Source organism: Dacryopinax primogenitus (genome assembly GCF_000292625.1).
Source record: "Dacryopinax primogenitus strain DJM-731 SS1 chromosome Unknown DACRYscaffold_8, whole genome shotgun sequence".
NCBI classification, from domain to species: domain Eukaryota; kingdom Fungi; phylum Basidiomycota; class Dacrymycetes; order Dacrymycetales; family Dacrymycetaceae; genus Dacryopinax; species Dacryopinax primogenitus.
Window position 1 is genome coordinate 728,486 of NW_024467205.1, and position 17,188 is coordinate 745,673.

Here is a 17,188-nt window from a genome sequence, read left to right on the forward strand (position 1 = left end):
TCACCTTTGACAGGCTTCACTTCCAACCACTCATTAACTATACTATACCACCTAAAAGGGTTCTCTTTGATTGGACATCTGGAAAGAAGAAGGGAAAAGCAGAAGAAGGAGTATCAACATGCTGGGACAGCATGTCTAGAAGGGGGGGTGATGTCAGGGCACCAGCTCATTGCTTGGTCAAGAGACATGACTAAGCCTTTATGACATGGAAGTAGCTGGTATACCTTGGCATGTGCTGGAACCTGCTGGAAGGATTGGATGGTCAGGTGACCTGCTGTGCATGGCTGTGCATGACCTCATATGACCTCATCCTTGGTCATATGACCTGATCACCTGACTAGGCTGAGTAAGCAAGATGTTCTAGCAGGTTCCACCACAGAGGTATAAATATAAGGCCTACTCTGCCTGGGGATTGTCTCTTCAGACTTGGTCTCTTAGGATCACCCACAGGTACCTATACTGTGGATAGGTCTTAGTCATCAGGTCTACTCCACTTCCTTGTTGCCTGCTTAGACTCTTGGCACTCCCAGGTGAGCAGACTTAGTCAGCCTGTGTTGCCCTAACAGGGTCCCCCTCTCAATAATAAGACTTGGCACATTGGTGTCAATCTCACAGCTGAAGTGCAAACTGGCCAGCAGCATAGTAATTTTCTTCCAGCAAATGATGTTCAGGATTGGAGCAGGTCTTCCTACCAGGCTCTGCTCCCTCATTACAGCCTTCCACTGCACAGCTTGCCTCCCTGCCTGTGTGAAGTGGGCAATACCATGCACAGTTGGAAGAGAGGGGGATGGCACAGTTGTGGACTCCACAGCAAGGGTGCCCAATTGAAACTCCATCAGTGACAGCACAAGATAGCATGTCTGGATACTTCTGTAAGTGTTGAGATCCCCTCATCAAAGAGTAAACTCACATTGCTCTCCATCATGGTCAAAGAACTTTCTGCAAAGGTTGCAAGAGTATGACCAGTGCTCTTGCCCATTTGCTGCCATGAAGATGTTTCTCTCTATCATGGCAGCAGTGAGTCAATCACTCTGGCTGCTGGCCATGTCAGGGAGAGTGAGCTGGGTGCCTTGCTCAGAATGGTGGAGGAGGAGTGAGTAGAGGTCAAAGAGATCAGAGAGGTATTCACTATGCAGGTGAGGAACTGCATAGCTCCCAGTGTTGTGAGTCTGGTTCCTTCCCAATGAATCATGAAATACTCTTGCTGTGGTTCCTGCTGAAGCACTGTGATGGAATTAGTCTGAGAATGTTTTCTGGAAATGTACTCACTGTGATAGAACAGTATATGAGTGGAAGAGGCCACAAAGTCCCTCCTCAAACAGGAGATACTTCTCAGATTGGAGCACAGGTGGCATCCCTCCATAGTAAATTTCACACTTTCCTCTACCAGGAGTTTCTTGGTGTGAGTAATTGAGGTGATATCTGGTGTTACAATGGTGACATTTGAGGGAATTGACTATAACAGGGAAGGCACCATGGCTGAGGGTGTAGAGAGCAGCTGTATATTGCTGTGGATCATACAGTGCTGCTGCCTCAGAGGTGTGAACAAAGTGGGGACAGTGGAGATTGAGGCAGGTGTGTGTAGGGGGATAGAATTCCTCAGTACCATGAAATTGATGTCAGTCTATTCCTGTGGAGACTGATTGGGAAAGTACTTACTGAGTTCAGTCAGGTGTGCATAGGCCTGAAAGGGTGTGAAATCATCCAACAATGGTTGAGTGAGGGCTATGATGTCTCTGGCAGGATTCCAAAGGACTTGGTTGAGAGATTGCCAAAGTGCCATGACTTGAGCATCCTGCAAGTCAAGCACCTGACTCAGGAAAGACACCACAGTGTTGGGAAGAGTAAGAGGAGGAGTTGCTGGTTGGGTGAGTGTATGGACTTCCTGCCAGGCAATTCTTGTCTGAAGATGTCAAGCCAAAGCCAAGAATAAGAACATTTGATCCACAGAGACACCAGTAAGCACTTGTTGAACCTCCAGGAGCTGAGAGAGAAGCTGAGAAATTTCCATAAGAGCAGTAGAGGATGGTGACAGTGGATGGTGTTGATGCAGTATGAGAATATCAGTGATGTGTTGTGTGGATGTTGAAATTATTATTATTATTTAGTAATTTTACATAAAGGAATTAACTAAATAAAGAAACTAACATAAATTTAGAAGAGTTGTGCCGAGGATCCGGCCAGACCCTTGCACAGCCGAGGCCGGATTACGGATTACGGATTACGGATTTTCCATCCGAAATCCGTGTCCAGAAATTCGGATGTACTGGAGAAATATCAATTGATTTGCACAGCCTCCCACTGGGTCTGCTACTTGCTGTCTGTCTTGCGCGTGACTGTGTTTGGCCCCTTTCTGCTCCTCTCTTGCAGTTTTCCACCAGCTCGCGGAGGTGAAGGCAGACCGCACAGAGCTCATGCAGAAGGTCAAGGGCCAAGAACTGTTGCTGGAGCACTATGCCGGTTAGCAATTTTTTCTACGTTTTGTCTCCATTTTCCAGTCTCACTCTGCGCGCAGCCGACCATATGGCCAGGTCGCAGGCTCTCAAAAACCGGATCAAGAAGTTCAAGGTTGAACTCCCCCCGTCGGATGCCCCACTTGAACTGCGCTTCAGCAAGCTGCAGGAAGCCTTTCTCGAGTCACGAGAGGAGCTCCAGACGCTGCAGGCCTCTGCTCACTCTTATTCTGCGCTGGAGGCCAAGCACTCCGACCTCGGGGAGAAGCACACTGCCTTCGCGGCGGAGGTTGCCAAGCTCACGGCTAGCAACGGTGACATGCGCGCCCAGTGGGTTTAACAGGCTCGCCTCAACGACTCCTTGGGCTACCAGATCACCATGCTGAAGCCTGTGCGTGGTCTCTTTCCTCTCACCCCTGTTGTTGCCGTGCTTATCTTGCCCCAGCATGAAGAGCGCGTCCGTGAGCTCGCGCTTCGCCGTGTGCACGACCTTCCCCGCCTCGCTCTGATCAAGGCTGTCCACTATCCGAATGAACCACTTCCTCCGGCTAATCGCCGCACCGTCGACTGGTACACTTTCGCCAACGACTACCCGATCAACCAACTCGTCCAGGAACCCTTCTACCTTGCCCACTTCCGCCACCTCACCCTTGCTGACATCGGGGAAATCTACGCGCTCCAAGGCACCGTTGCGTACAACGCTTGCGAAGCCGGCAACATTGCGGCCCACGACTTTGGAAAAGCCGACCTGGACAAGGTCGTGAGCGAACTACCGCAGGGCAAGCAGCGTGCTTCCCTGCTGAAGTTCCTCTCCTTCTACACCGTCCTGACGTCCTGATTCCGTACTGTCCCTGCGTTCTCCATATCATTCCATACGGAGGTAGGAAGTTGGCGTGGCGCATTGTAATGATGATCTGATTTCACAGCCGCTTGCCGGCCCACAGAGTGGTCAGCGTCATGTCCATACCTATGCGGATCGCATATTGACCAAGATAGGGATTGTAGAGAATACAGATCGCTGATAGCATACTAATATCAAACCGTCATTTCCACATCATCTCCCTAAACTGGCGATGAGAGTATGTGCACGCTTCTAGAAAGAACGCACCTTAGCCGCCTTCTCCGCACTCTGTGGCTTACTATCGGTAGCCAAATAGACATCCAACTCCTTGTCCAGGTCAGTCTGTGTCTTGGGCTTTGCCCTCCTCGCACGAGCAGGACGGTTACCGCGAGGAACACGAGTAGGACCAGGGCCCGACGGGACTGCCTTCGCTGCAGCAGGCGCTCGCCTACTATCCATTAGCTGACGAACAGGCTCGCTTGTCTTGACGCACTTAGCAGGTGCAGTCGGAGGTGCACCAAGGCGATCCAGCAGACTCGCACTGGGATTTGCTCCGATCCTCGCAAGCAAGGACTTCCCCTGTGCGCCGCCTGCACTCGCTGCAGGTGGGTTCAGCGCTGCTTCGAATCGGATGGATATGTTCTGGCCTGCAAAGCGATTCAGCATGAACATTTGGGGGAGACGTCATTCTGGCATACCCTTCGCAGGCTGCCCATCAAATCTCTGCTTAGCGCGCAGAGCATCTTCATGTCGTTCGTATGTGATATGTGCAATTCCAGTGGAGCGCCCACTGCGATCGAACTATTGAGAGCGAGAACGCGTATCGGCAAGTCGTATCTCAATGTCCAAAGGAGAAGGTATGTACAACGATGCGCGGCGGTTTTGCCAAAGCGCCCAGAGACGAGAACAGCGTCTGCACTGCGTGTTACTTGCCGCAGACACGTCGACTCGGGCATGTACGCACGTTCAACTCCTGCTCAGTGACCTCGTAATGCAAACTCGACACCAAGAGACGCGTGGATCCCGAGGAAGTGACCGCGGGTTGTGCTGTCGGACGCTGTGGCGACAAACGTGTCAGCTACCATATGACTCGGTGCCTGATGATGTGCTCACCGCGTATGGTAATCCACGGCTTCTCCGGCGTTGAGCGCGGTTCATGGACGGTGTGTTCATAGCAACGTCGGTCATAAGAGATAAGTAGAGAAAGCAGATAGATCAGAGAGTAAAGGTATCCTGAGGATGGTCGTCGAATCGATGTTGAGGCACTCGAGGCAGTCCAGTCTGTTTTGCGTGTCGGATGCAAATATAGAGCAGGCGCCCAAACCTTTTCCCTTATTAATGTTCGTTGTAATATTGGAAATCCTCTATACAAGTCTTCTTGAAAAGTTGGATCATATCGAATTAGGTTGCTTCGGTGTTATACTACACATTAGGCATAGACGTCGGTAACGCTACATATCGCTCAGGAACTTCTCCAGCGTACAACCCATCAAGAGATGAGGATAGCCACAGTCCCAAATTGTTTCTCGTACGCAATAGCCAGGTAGCGCGCTGCCTCGGCAAGGTGCAGAGGATGGATGTCGTAGTACGCAGAGCACAGTTTACGGAACTCGATCCACTTGATCGGTTTGCCGGATCTCCTGAGGATGAGCTCTCGCAGGAAGAATACCCCGTCCTGGAGACAATGTGATGGTGCGCGGACTTCCTCGTCGTATACGCGGTCGATCGTGCTCGCCAGTGCCCATTCCCACTTGACGGCGAATGCCTGCAGGACTTGACCATCGAATACGATCGCTCCTTGCTGGATGCATTCGTCCAAGAACTTCTGGCTCGGCTCCTCGTTCTCGTCCTCAGGCAAGAACATCGAAAACTTGTCGCTGAACCAATCCGTAGTCCAGTTCCACTGATGGGCGATACATAGACTCATCTGCCACATCGTCCACTTAAAGTCGGGCGGTGCAGGCGCTTTCGGTCGGATGTAGTCGCAACCTCGCGTTGTTGGTCGTGTACACCATCGAGAGCATACGACGAACCCACCGGCGACGACGATCTTGACCTTGGGTACGTTGCCGAATTGTCGGTAGAGACGTTTATCGAGCTCTTGCAGACCTGCATTTTCATGAGTAATCGCCCATGATAGTGAAGCAACACGAGCGCACCTTGGAAGAGCTCTGCAGGCGTAAACGCTCGCCGTGGGGAGGGTGGTGTCTGCGTACCGGGCATACTGTGTCTGTGCGGCTAACGCTCTGCTCGTCATTTTTATACCACGCTTGCCAGCGACGTAGCCGGGCCGCGGTCGCCAGCGCTCATTCAAGGCCGTTGCCCCGCAGGGATGACTACGTAAAACGAGTGTCCCTGGGGTTGCGCATACCCTTCAGTGGGAACAAGACGCCCAATCGGTCGGCAAAAGGTAGGTGCGAGGACGGGCGGAGACCGGCTTCGGATATGGGGCAGTAATAGCAACAGAAATGTATTCCGAGGAGTAAGGGCGCCTGGAAAGCTCACCCAATATGGCAGAGTATTCGCAATTTGGCCGAAAGGTCCGATGTCCTTAATGTGTCGCCCTCTTTACAACATATAAACATATATAGTCGTGAGAACAAAAGGCCCAGGAAGCGAGAGTTCCGCAACATCCGCCCCTTGCTTTCCTTCTTCCGTTCCGTGCTGTTTAGGAAAACTTGTTCTCACGGTCCTTCCCCTGCGATCTCGTCGCACTGGACTAAGAAGAAAAAAGGTCTATAATGTGTCTTCCTTACTGATTTCATCCCTTGTGATCGATTCGTCATCATGCGGAGTGTGATTCACTCTTTGGCGCTCGTTACTTGAATTGCTTGATTCCCAACTTCATTCAGTGGCTTTTTCGCTTTGCAATTCTCGGTCGGTAACCGGACCACAGATATATTTCTCGGACTGGTAATAAGCCGGTCATCTCCATCACGGCGCGAACGCTCTCTTGTCTTATCAACAATTCACGCACTCCCACGTTCTCCCGATACGCATTGGGCAGTACCACCGGTCCGTTCGCAGGGTGCCTACCAGGGGTTGGTCACCCATGGTGCATGCATGGGATCCGATAGTCTGGTTTATAGTCGGACACGGTCAGCTGAGCCAACACGCTCCATCCGCACTCCACTTGACCGGTATTCAATATCGACCGCCGCACTCGAACCGTTTCTGGAGACTCGATCTGGGATAACTTTGCCCACGACTGGACCGTGCGAACTCAGAAGCGGGTTTCATCAGTCGAGCTTCGTCGGTTCCTGCGCTGGGTACCACAGTTGGCTAGTGATTGCTATGAACCATAAGCACGTTACGATTACGGGGAAAGGCGTCATATCCGAAGCTACTAAAGACTCGAGCGCCCTTGACTGGGCATCAGAGTTTGTGGGTTGGTCTAGGTATGAGCCTCTATATTGTGAATTCTTTCATTCTGACCCAGTTGATAAGTGTATCTGATACGAACTCGCACTCGAAAGTTGTGAAATATTCTCCAGAGCCATCCCAATCCAACGTCTTCCTGCCGGTACCCAAGCACTGTGCGACTGTTGCTTGTTTGGATAGAGTCACGTACAGGTGCAGATGACCACAGTAAGGGAGGTGATCGGGCTGTACCTTCGCAGTCATTGTCCACTGTGTTTCAGCTTATATCCTTTTGTAAGTGCAGTTTCATGTCGCTTTTGTGCGTTATCCGCAACAAAAGCTGCGCAGTTAAGACTATTAGCAATATTTGTTTACAATTAGTGGAATGAACTTAGATTATTCCCGGTGTAGAGGTGGAACCTAATAGCGCATATTAGAATGAATTGTTGATCACAATTGCACCTCAGTTTTCTCAGTGAATATTTCGTTTTGTTTAATTCACTAGTCGTATATAATACCGGTTGATTGCGATAAGAGAAATGACCGAGGTTATCATGAAAAGAAGTTACGAATGCGGTGTAATATGCCAAGTTGCCGCCATGTATTTCGGGAGCTGATGGACGGGGCTGACGTCGATGGACAGTCGAGTTTGGGCTACAGCACTGTCGACGTCCAACGCTTTCTCGTCGACGCGGCCCTTCCATCAACGACCACGAACTCGTACCATTTCCCTCTTGCTCATCATCAACCTCCTCTTTCATTATTGTCTGCGGGGCGGGCAGCGATCAGAATTACTCTTAGAAGCATCACTACTACTGCCAACCCATCACCCTTCCGTGCCGCCCTTCTTAGCGCCTTTCACCGCCTCCTGACCAACAACACTCAGGTCGCATTTCCACGGCGCAGCATACACGAGGCGACTAACTACCCCCAAAAAGGTACAGCCAACTCCTAGCTAACCATCTTTCCAGTCTGTACTTACACCATGATCCTCGCATCCAGTCGAAACTGGGACGCTCCGTTTGATCCGTTCGCGGCATTCCAAACCCGCCGTATCCCAAGCGTGCATGCCCTTGGTTCTGGTAAGCACCGCCCCACACCGCTTTCATGCAGTCAACGCTCATCAACACGTATTGATCATCCAGTACATATGACCATGGCCACGACGGCACAAAGCCCAGCGCCCTCCCTGCCGCTGGGCAATGGACAGCCAGGGTCGACTCGCCCTGCTCCCACAGGGACGGTAAGTTCTTTATCGTGACTATTGCCCCGATCGTCATCACTAAACACGATCTGTGCTGTGTAGCCTGGATCGAACAACAATACCGGCCCTGCGAACGCTCTTGACGTCGACATCGACGCAGTGATCCAGATGGCGACGGCTCGTGCTGCAGCATCAGGTTCTGGGGTGCGCTCCCCAAACGGTCGAGACACGAGGACGCAGCTCTACGTTGGCAATGTATGTCCTTGTCGTCTATACCTGCTCCTGATGTTGACATGTGCATATAGCTGCCGTACAGAGTACGATGGCAGGATTTGAAGGATCTGTTTCGCAAGGCTGGGACTGTCTTGCGAGCTGATGTCAGCTTGGGCTCCGATAATAGGAGCAGGGGCTATGGGACAGTTCTCCTTGCGACTGCTGAAGATGCCGGTCGAGCAATTGGTACGTACCTCTACGACATCCGATCTGGTGTGTATATTGAAACGTCCATAGACATGTTCAATGGCTATGTGTGGCAGACGCGCACTCTGGAAGTTCGTCCCGACCGTTTGCCACCTCCCGACCCGGAGCATCAGAACCCCGCCGCTGGTCCTTCTCCCCTGCACGCGATGCCTTATGTTCCTCCCACCAACCTTGCCCCCCCTGGACCTGGACCTGGACCTATCGCTCATGGACCTTGGCTGAACATCGACGGCAGCCCTGCTCGTCCACAATCCGCTGTACAGTTCGTTGATGGACTCGAGCGTCCTGGAAGCAGCAGGTCATCCCTGCACGGCTTGAGGAGAGGTTCTACCACCAGCGTCCTGGATGGCGTAGATGCTTTCAGAGTGAGAAACAGGAGCGCCAGCCCTGGTGCTGAGATCGCTCTCAGTGTCCAATCCAACTCTCCGTTTGTGTACCCGCACAAGGACTTACCGAACAGCGTCACGGGCAACGGTGAACTGCGCGTAACGCCTCCAATGGCCAACATGAATGGCCACGGTGCTCAGAATACGCTCGGAAGGAGCGTATTCGTTGGCAATGTGAGTGTTCATCATAAACAGGCCGCATCTAGGTGCTGACACATAGCCAGCTACCCTTCCATGTACAGTGGCAAGACTTGAAGGACCATTTCCGCAGTGCTGGCCAGATCGCTCGTGCGGACGTCGCTACAGGCCCAGACGGGCGTTCTCGTGGTTTCGGCACTGTGCTCTTCGTGCATGAATCGGATGCGCTTGCCGCTGTGGAGATGTTTAACGGGTTTGTCGTGTTCCTTTCGTGACCACTCGCGACTCCCTGACAAGTGTTATAGGAAGGAGTACCATGGGCGTCCACTGAAGGTCCACTTTGATAAATACAGTGCGGGCGCCTCGGTTTCCCCGGCCATCAATCCTATCTTGACCCATCCAGCCATACTCAAGCACCCTTCGAATCATACTCTGCCTCTCTCCAACTCTGGCAGTTCGCTTGGCCACCAATCGCAACATTCGGCCTCATCCCTGTTTGCCGGATTACCCCCATCAATATCCCAGGCATCCATGACCACAGTGTCAGATGCCTCCTGGCCCCCTCTGCCACCAAATCCGGCTCTTCCTCCCGGGTTCTTTGCTCTCCAGAACGATAAGAACGACGTGATGCTCGATCGGGCACCTCTCTCTCCTGGTTCCCCGATCTTGCCGCCTCGTACGGGCTCCAGGCACGAGAGTGTTGGAGGAAGCGGCGGCCAGATCCATCCTGGACCTATCTCGCTTCCTCCTGCCAGAATGGGCTACTTGGGTGGCCCATTGTCACCGCTCATAACGCAAGGTCCGATGACCCCCACGATGCCTGGCTTCATGTTTCACCCGCAAGTTGTGAGTACTGATGAGCATCGAATAGCCTTCCCGCTCTAACACTGTCATAGCAAACACCTCCCCTGCATCCTCATTTCCTTTCTCCGGGTATCGGTCCATTCTCTCCTGTTCAAGGATCCCCCTTCTTCCATTCAGGCAACTGGAATCCTGCGCCTGGCGCTCCCCTGCATCTGCCTCAGTCTCCCGCGTCACCGCCGCCTATCACTGGCTACAATCCGAATTATCCACCGTTCTCAAGCTTCAGCACGGGGGAACTGAACGACATGGCTCCACCATACATGAGCAGCGACGAGGTAGCCGACAAGACGGGTGTACACGAGTCGTACTTCGCTGCCGCTCTCTCCGCGGCACTTGCAAACGGGGATGTCGAATCCGGGAAGGGTAGCGAGCTTGCCTCCAGTTCGGGCGACACTACGGAAAGCTCTGCTGCTGTGTCTGCCGCGCCCTCTCAGGTCAGGTTTGCCTTCGGAGACGTCGGGGCCATCAACGTGCCTCCTGCCTCCAGCGAGTTGGGTCTAGGTCTGGGCCTCTCTGACATGATGAGCAACCTGAGTGTCAAGGAGGTGCCTTCTAAGGTTTCTCCACGGAGCGCAGCGCACGATGAGTCACAGACGTCCACCGCGAGTAACATGCTCGAGACTCCCACGCCTCCTGCGACCAAGATACCGGCTACCATAGAGGAGGAAATAGCAGCACCTGTCGTGCCAAATGTGTGGGGCCGTTCTTCCTTCGAAGGACTCGCACCGCCTACGATCAAGAGCGATCGTCGTTCCTCATGGAACCCTGGAGGAAGGGCGTGATGGACTCTGATGGCATCCTTTGCTTTCTTGAGTTTTGGGTTTCGTGGTTTGGGCTTGTGTGGGTTGTCTGTCGACGGTCTCGGGCGGCGAGTTTTGTGTTTTCTTCTCAACTTTTCCCTCCCTATTCCAAAATAACGTCTCGGGACTGGCATTTCCCTCATGATTTCCGTTTCTGCTCCGGTCGTGATGGTCAGCGTGTCTTCTTTGGTCTCGGTTCTCATCGTTCGATTCGCATCATGCCTCGCATTCAAGATCGTACTCTTCCACTGCATCGTTTCCGGTCCCGGGTTTTCTTCTCGTCTCGCGTCATACTCTGTCCGCGCTTTTCAGTCCTGGCCCGCTCTACTCACGGCTACGAGCCAGTCAAGCATCGCACATCGAAATACACGTCGTCCTTCGCATGTCCTGGTCCCGTATGTTCCTCTCTCTCTGGCTCTCATTCTCGTCATTCCGGTTCCCGTGATGCACGCGTCGTCGCTTTTCTTCCTTTGCCTGCTGTAACAAACCCCTCCTAGTAGCGATACCGGGTCTTTTGGCAGATAGCTATTAAATTATAGGTCGTACTTGGCAAACTTGCTGTGCGAGGAGGGCATTGTCAACAAACGAAGCATGCTAAAGTCACCACTGCCTAAGAGTACACTGCTGGGACAGAAGGTTTGTATGCATGCAGCTATACATGTATAGAATGTACACATAATTTGTATTCCTAGGCACAGAGGTCGACAATTGTTTTCAAGGCGCTGTCAAACGCAGTGCCTGTGCCTTGGGCACCATGGTATATATGTCGGGGATATTGATATTGGTGCTACACGACTGGTATACGTTACCCACATATATAAAATCTATATTAATTTGGGCTAAAATGGAACCGTGTCCAATACGCACGCACAATATATAAAGCTTAGTAGTCATGAAGACAGCAGGCAATTGATTACATGGAGATGTATCTAGGTACAGCGCAGACGAGTATACATGAGTCGTGCACATATTCAAAATATATTATTAAACTGGGCCAAAACGAAGTCGGAGACTTGTCATGTACTATACTGTACGCATCTTATGCACATGCAATTGATTATAAGGATGTCTATCTTGGTGAGATCCAACAGGAACGATTCCTTATTGATGAATAGGATGTCCCTGTTGAACTCGCTGGCGTTCCTTTCCCTTCTCCCATCAGCATTCAGCAATGTCCATCCTCTCCCGCGCATTGAGCATCTTCTATCCCCCGACGTCCCCCAAGTCCTCCCAACCCCTCCGTTTTGGCATCCTCGGGGCAGCAGCCATCGCCCCCATCGCCCTCATCCTCGCCGCGCGCAGCTCACCCGAGGCAGAGGTCGTCCTCGTCGGAGCGCGGAACCTTGACAAGGCGCAGAAGTATGCCAAAAAATGGGGCGTACCGAGGGCTGTCAAGGGATGGGAAGCGGTCTTGCAGGACGAGGAGGTGGATGTCGTGTATAACCCTGTGCGTGATCTGTGCTCGAAGTAGCCCTGCGCTGAGTACCAAATAGCTGCCTAATGGACTTCACTATGAATGGACGATCAAGGCACTCCTGGCGGGAAAACATGTGCTGCTCGAGAAGCCCGCAACGGACACTGCGGAGGAGGCAGAGCGCATCTTCGCTCTGGCGAGGGAGCGCGGTCTCCTCGTATTAGAGGCGTTCCACTACAGGTTTGTCCACCGTCGTCTTATGCTCGGTGCTGGCTTACGCACCTCAGGTTCCACCCCGCTGTGCAGAAACTGAAGCAGATCCTGGACTCTGGCGAGTTGGGCCGTCTTCAGCATCTTACAGCGCACATGACTGTCCCCCGGGGTTTGATCGGTGGACCGGGTGATATCAGGTGGAACTTGTCCCTCGGCGGGGGGGCGGGCATGGACATGGGATGTTATGCCACCAACGCTGTGCGATACCTTTCTGGGCGGGAGCCGACAGAGGTGCTCCGCGCAGAGCCTGTCTTGTACGGCCCGGCGGAGCCGAAGGTGGACAGGAGGATGGAGTTCACCTTCTTGTTCCCTCCTGGGGAGGGAGAGGAACGCGGACCAGAAGCCGAGTGTGTCGTTGATCTGGCGAGGCCTTGGGCGTGGGGCGTGTGGCCGGGGATGCCAGAGATGTTCCTTCACGCAAAGGGCGAGAAGGGCGAGGTGTCGATGAACAACTTCGTCATGCCTTTCTTTTACCACTCTATTTCTGTGCGCTCCCCCACAGGGAAGAGGACAGAGCGGGGGTATACCTTCGGCAAGGATGGGAAGGGAGAGTCGTGGTGGACGACATACCGCTATCAGCTGGAGGCCTTTGTGGACAAGGTGACGGGGAAGGATCCGCAGACGTGGGTGACGGGCGAGGACACGGTGGGGAATATGAAGGCTGTGGAGATGGTTTATGAAAAGGTACGTAATGGTTGTGTGCTGTGTTGAGAATGAGCTGATGCCGTCACAGTCGGGATTGGGAGTAAGACCGGCGTCGGAGTACAAGATACCAGAGTCTTCATAGGGCCGTTGAGGTGGATATTGGAATGATTTGGTTGTAACATATTATTCTTATGGTCATATCCCTCAATAATGACTCGATACATTAACGATTCCCCTCATACGGCAAGGGTTTCCTAGTGATCATCCCACTAACGAGACCGATCAGGCTGCAGGCCCATAAGATGATTGTTAATGAAAGGGCAAAAATTTCCTGCTTGGAGAGATATTGTCCTTGACACAGCAGAGTGTTCTGCTAAGCACTTCTACTACAAATACTCAGCACTGGTGTGACTGAGGCAGTCCACGTGACGTGACTCACGTTTGAGGCGATGAAAGAAACCGTTTCATTACCGACACAGCCAAACATTCTCACTTGTTCTCATAGAATAGAAAGTGGCACACGACCGTCTTTCCTCTCTTCCTCCTCAACCACCACCAACAATGGTACATCTCAGAGTATATGCAGGCACTTCTGTACAAAACCTATCACTCATACCAGTCAACACCAACACATGGGTCGACATATCCTCACCACAGTTCGAGGGCCGTGTCGCCGTACAGCTCAAGGGGTACATCGGTCCTCGAGGAGAGAAGCCCCAGAGCAAGTATTTTGAGAGACCGGATAGGAAAGGAAAGACATGGAGCGTCGCATTCCAGGGTGAGTACGCCAATGCGTTGGCAGGCGATGCTGCTGATCCTGGGCAGGCAGGTTCTTGGAAGAGATATCAGCAGACGACCTCATGTTCGGTAACGTGCGCATTATCAATTTCTTATGCTGTCAGTTCAACCCTAACTTCCTTCAGATATTCGATCGCCCCATCATACTCCCCTGGGGCACATCCGCCGTCATGTCCTTCATGTCCCTCGTCGACCCAACGCTGACACACGACCTGTACGCTCCCCGACCCTGGGCGCTCTCCCCCGCCATCTCGAGCTTCCCTTTCCTGAGTCACGCGCGGGGCAGCTCCCTGCCAGAAGAACGCCACCCGAGCGAAGTACTCGGCGAGGGCGGGTGGGAGCTCCCAGCTGTCATCCGTGGGTTAGGCGGTGGAGGGAGCGGCTGGTCCACCCCCCGGAGCGGGACGAGCACGCCTAGGAGCGGTTATGCTAGTGGGAGAAGCACGCCCAAGCTCGGTAATGGTGTTCTGCCAGGAAGCGGAACTGCTACTCCTAGGAAAGGACTGGAAGGTGCACAGGAACGGAAGGCTTGGTATAAGGAAGCGGAGAACAGGCGGGCAGTCATACTCGGCCCCGAGGTATGTCACCCTTTTCGCAGCCCGTTGCTCGGATTGATCATTAATCTTGGACAGGATATCATCACAGGCGACTTTTGCCACTCGTTCCTTTCCTTCCCGGACTTGTGCCTCGCTCTCCCCGGAGGACTGAAGTTCGACCTCAAACGGTACTGGGACGGCCAGCCGGTACGGTTCGTGTGCATGCGTCGGCCGGCGAAGGGCGTGGACCCCCAGGATGGGCAGGTGTTCTGGGTGGTGCAATTAGAGATCGTGGAGGATGTAGCGGAGGTGAGGCACGAGGCTGAGGAAGCAGAGAAGGAGAAGGAAGAGGATGATGACGACGAGTTCGAAGATGCTGAAGCAGGGGAGGAGGATATCACCGGTGGATTCCGCGGTCGAAGGAAGGAGGTGAATTAACGACAATAGATCTCCCTGACTAGATACTCCATTCTAAAGTTCCAGGTTCAACTTGTATAATACCGCATAAACATAGAGACGTGATCATAGATTATCATCCTCCTATACAACCACACATCATTCTTGAACCATTCGTGACACGCTCAGACCGGCGCAGCGCAGGAGAAGGACGCTGTCCGTGTGATTAGTAGAGAGCTACAGCGAGGAGTTGAGGCACATACTCGGAGACCCAGCCTTGAAGCTCGCCCTAATACTCTCCGCGCTTCCATAAATCCCGATCCCGCCAAGCGCGAGCGCAGCCAGACACAGCGTAAAGTTGAACCACCGGAATAGCACCTCCCTCTTCGAGCCTGAGAAGAGGCCCCTTTTCCACCTGCTCCACTGGCCCCAGCTGTCAACGCGCTGATGTGCCTGTCCCGGCACGTACGCGGGATCTGCAACGGCAGCAGCGGACATCACGCTGTAAATAAAGTAGAAGCCGGTAGGGAAGGAGTAAGTGAAATGCACGTTGGTCGTCGCGCCTACCATGCCGGATAGGTTCTGGATTTGCGGGATAGCGGTGCCGATGATGAACGCTACGCCCCAGAAGACGAAGACGGAGACTTGGGAGAATGGTCAGGGATATTCTTGAGGGCAGAGGGAAGATACGCACTGGTCCAGGTGATGCGGCCTTTGCGCGAGATCAGGGGCGGACCGTGCAGCATATCTTCAACGATGTTGACATATGCGACCTCTGGGCTATAGTCAGTCTTCCACCCGCTTGCGTATATACCAACACCTACTCAGACCAATGTTTCCGTAGAGACCGCCGGCGATGATGCCAGAGATGAGGGAGAAGACGTTCCTAATGCGACATCAGATCAATGGCTGAGATAGCTGAGGTAAACGGATTGTCTTACGCGACGGTCTGCAGAGGATAGTTGGCGACACCTTGATACGCCAGAGGCAGGGTGTACTGGCCTTGGAACGAGTAGACATACAGCCCGTCTGTTGACTGCGTCAGTGGTTACACTTGTCACCATCCTTCAGACACGTACACATCATGTAGGCAGTCATGATGACAACCTGCGCAATAGACATAGCCTTGAGGAAGTCCATCGGACGCCTCATCTCCGAGATGATCTGAGGGAAGATGGTAGCACCACCATAAGCGTAGACGATGTTCCTAACCCCACGGTCAGGTAGTGCTCACCTTTCACACTTAATCACTCACATGACACCGTTCACACGTTCATAGATGGGGTACGTCGCAAAGACATCCTTGACTACGGGACCGGCTTCAATGCCATATGCAGCTTTGGCGGAAGCGTAGTTCGGGTCCGAGTGAGCGATGAATCCCATGGACAGGAAAATAAGGAGGTAGTTGAGCCAGACAGCAAGATTCGCTAGCCAACCATACGCCTTCAACGTCCGGATCTGACCAATGACGAAGCCGCTGTGTCAACCCGTTAGACAAGAGTGGGCTAGTTTTGCATTATACATACACGATGATCCAAATCACGACGGCGACAATGAAACAGAGGTTGCCTTTGGCCATCTGGACAAGAGCTTGGGCATTACCAAGGCAGGTGTTGCCGACGTTGACGATCATGTGCACAAACACGAGGAACGTCACAAACGACCGGAAATACGGACCCGCGACGCGTTCAGCGATATCGGCGCTAGCGAGGATTAGTTAACGAACCCCGTAATGCTTCTGTGGAATGGACTCACTAGCTCTTTACGGGGAATCGTGCAGAGTCGAACTTTACGTAGAGGAACCATAGCATACCACCGCCATAGAAGGCTAGGGCACCCACTATATTATGGTCAGAAGAGCGATGCTAGGCACGTCGGAGCTGACTCACTGAAGAAATAGAGCAGTACTCCGGGAACATAACCATTCACACGGAACGCATACGGAGCGTTGAAAGGACCCAAGATATCTGTCGTGCAGAGATAGAACGCGCCAGCCCAGGAGGTCATGCGCATGGCACGCCATGCATTGACACGATCACGCTCGTCATCAGTCAAGCCGTCGGTTTGGAAATCGTAGTCCGCGACTGGAGCAGGCGAGTCGATCTTCTCCTTCTCGGTTTCTGTGGTGCCGGCGAGACCGGCATCCTGATGCTTCCAGAGGCCGAACGGACCGAACTTCTCCCCCGTCTCTATGGTTTGATTCTCATTCTCTGACTCGCGCTGAGCCTGTGCGTAGAAGATGAAGTCCTCGAAGCGCGGCTTCTGCCTCCGATCTGATAGAAATGATGGGCTGTGCACCGAGCTGTTCAAACACAGAACACTCACAAACATAGTGGGCGGGAGTAAGCAGCTCGTGTTCCTTCTTCTCATCTGTGAAGATCTTTGGATTGCCCTGGTCAAATATTCTCAGCCAGCCCAAACGCTCGGCGGAGGATGAGTCTTACGGCATCTTCAACAGACAACGCTCCTGGTGCCGCGATAGACATCGTGCCTTAATCGTTCAGTCTAGACCAGAAACAGGGCCAAGGTAAAGCGAAGAGCGAAGCCGAGCATCAGATACCCAGCAATCTCTTGGTCCTTCTTATAGGTACAAAGGTGTC

At 52.9% G+C, this 17,188-nt stretch overlaps 6 protein-coding genes across 6 annotated transcripts; 2 read left to right on the forward strand and 4 right to left on the reverse strand.

Moving 5' to 3' along the window:
- Positions 1–609: 609 nt before the first annotated feature.
- DACRYDRAFT_51969 (uncharacterized protein) lies at positions 610–858 on the reverse strand (the record flags this gene model as incomplete). Its single annotated transcript, XM_040775074.1, has 1 exon — positions 610–858. One exon carries the CDS (start codon positions 856–858, stop codon positions 610–612), a length of 249 nt encoding a protein of 82 aa, XP_040629182.1.
- Positions 859–2,358: 1,500 nt separating this feature from the next.
- On the reverse strand, positions 2,359–4,482 carry DACRYDRAFT_116014 (uncharacterized protein; the record flags this gene model as incomplete). Its single annotated transcript, XM_040770116.1, has 9 exons — positions 2,359–2,460; positions 2,516–2,844; positions 2,899–3,515; positions 3,562–3,742; positions 3,788–3,941; positions 3,993–4,095; positions 4,160–4,207; positions 4,259–4,351; positions 4,408–4,482. 7 exons carry the CDS (start codon positions 4,480–4,482, stop codon positions 3,489–3,491), a joined length of 681 nt encoding a protein of 226 aa, XP_040629183.1. The 3' UTR covers positions 2,359–2,460; positions 2,516–2,844; positions 2,899–3,488.
- A 209-nt stretch (positions 4,483–4,691) lies between these two features.
- On the reverse strand, positions 4,692–5,517 carry DACRYDRAFT_116015 (uncharacterized protein; the record flags this gene model as incomplete). Its single annotated transcript, XM_040770117.1, has 2 exons — positions 4,692–5,403; positions 5,454–5,517. 2 exons carry the CDS (start codon positions 5,515–5,517, stop codon positions 4,784–4,786), a joined length of 684 nt encoding a protein of 227 aa, XP_040629184.1. The 3' UTR covers positions 4,692–4,783.
- Positions 5,518–8,026: 2,509 nt separating this feature from the next.
- DACRYDRAFT_51612 (RNA-binding domain-containing protein) lies at positions 8,027–9,137 on the forward strand (the record flags this gene model as incomplete). Its single annotated transcript, XM_040775048.1, has 4 exons — positions 8,027–8,113; positions 8,164–8,317; positions 8,369–8,595; positions 8,949–9,137. 4 exons carry the CDS (start codon positions 8,027–8,029, stop codon positions 9,135–9,137), a joined length of 657 nt encoding a protein of 218 aa, XP_040629185.1.
- A 2,560-nt stretch (positions 9,138–11,697) lies between these two features.
- DACRYDRAFT_99950 (uncharacterized protein) lies at positions 11,698–14,686 on the forward strand (the record flags this gene model as incomplete). The annotated part of the gene is made up of 7 exons (XM_040777644.1): positions 11,698–11,973; positions 12,020–12,180; positions 12,228–12,897; positions 13,369–13,636; positions 13,684–13,730; positions 13,782–14,234; positions 14,289–14,686. 7 exons carry the CDS (start codon positions 11,698–11,700, stop codon positions 14,628–14,630), a joined length of 2,217 nt encoding a protein of 738 aa, XP_040629186.1. The 3' UTR covers positions 14,631–14,686.
- A 51-nt stretch (positions 14,687–14,737) lies between these two features.
- On the reverse strand, positions 14,738–16,739 carry DACRYDRAFT_66363 (uncharacterized protein). The gene is made up of 10 exons (XM_040775813.1): positions 16,478–16,739; positions 16,344–16,428; positions 16,115–16,291; positions 15,844–16,065; positions 15,668–15,795; positions 15,530–15,617; positions 15,413–15,474; positions 15,283–15,363; positions 14,852–15,232; positions 14,738–14,802 (listed from the first exon to the last, which is right to left on the reverse strand). The coding sequence occupies exons 1-10, from the start codon at positions 16,599–16,601 to the stop codon at positions 14,774–14,776; spliced, it is 1,377 nt and encodes a 458-aa protein (XP_040629187.1). The 5' UTR covers positions 16,602–16,739; the 3' UTR covers positions 14,738–14,773.
- Between the last annotated feature and the right edge of the window lie 449 nt (positions 16,740–17,188).

Coding starts and splice junctions, on each gene's coding strand:
- DACRYDRAFT_66363 (XM_040775813.1), bottom strand. CDS start 16,601: ATGCGCATGACCTCCTGGGCTGGCGCGTTCTATCTCTGCACGACAGAT. Junction 16,429..16,477: donor AGTACTGCTCTATTTCTTCA/GTGAGTCAGCTC, acceptor ACCATAATATAG/TGGGTGCCCTAGCCTTCTAT. Junction 15,796..15,843: donor GAACGTGTGAACGGTGTCAT/GTGAGTGATTAA, acceptor CCGTGGGGTTAG/GAACATCGTCTACGCTTATG.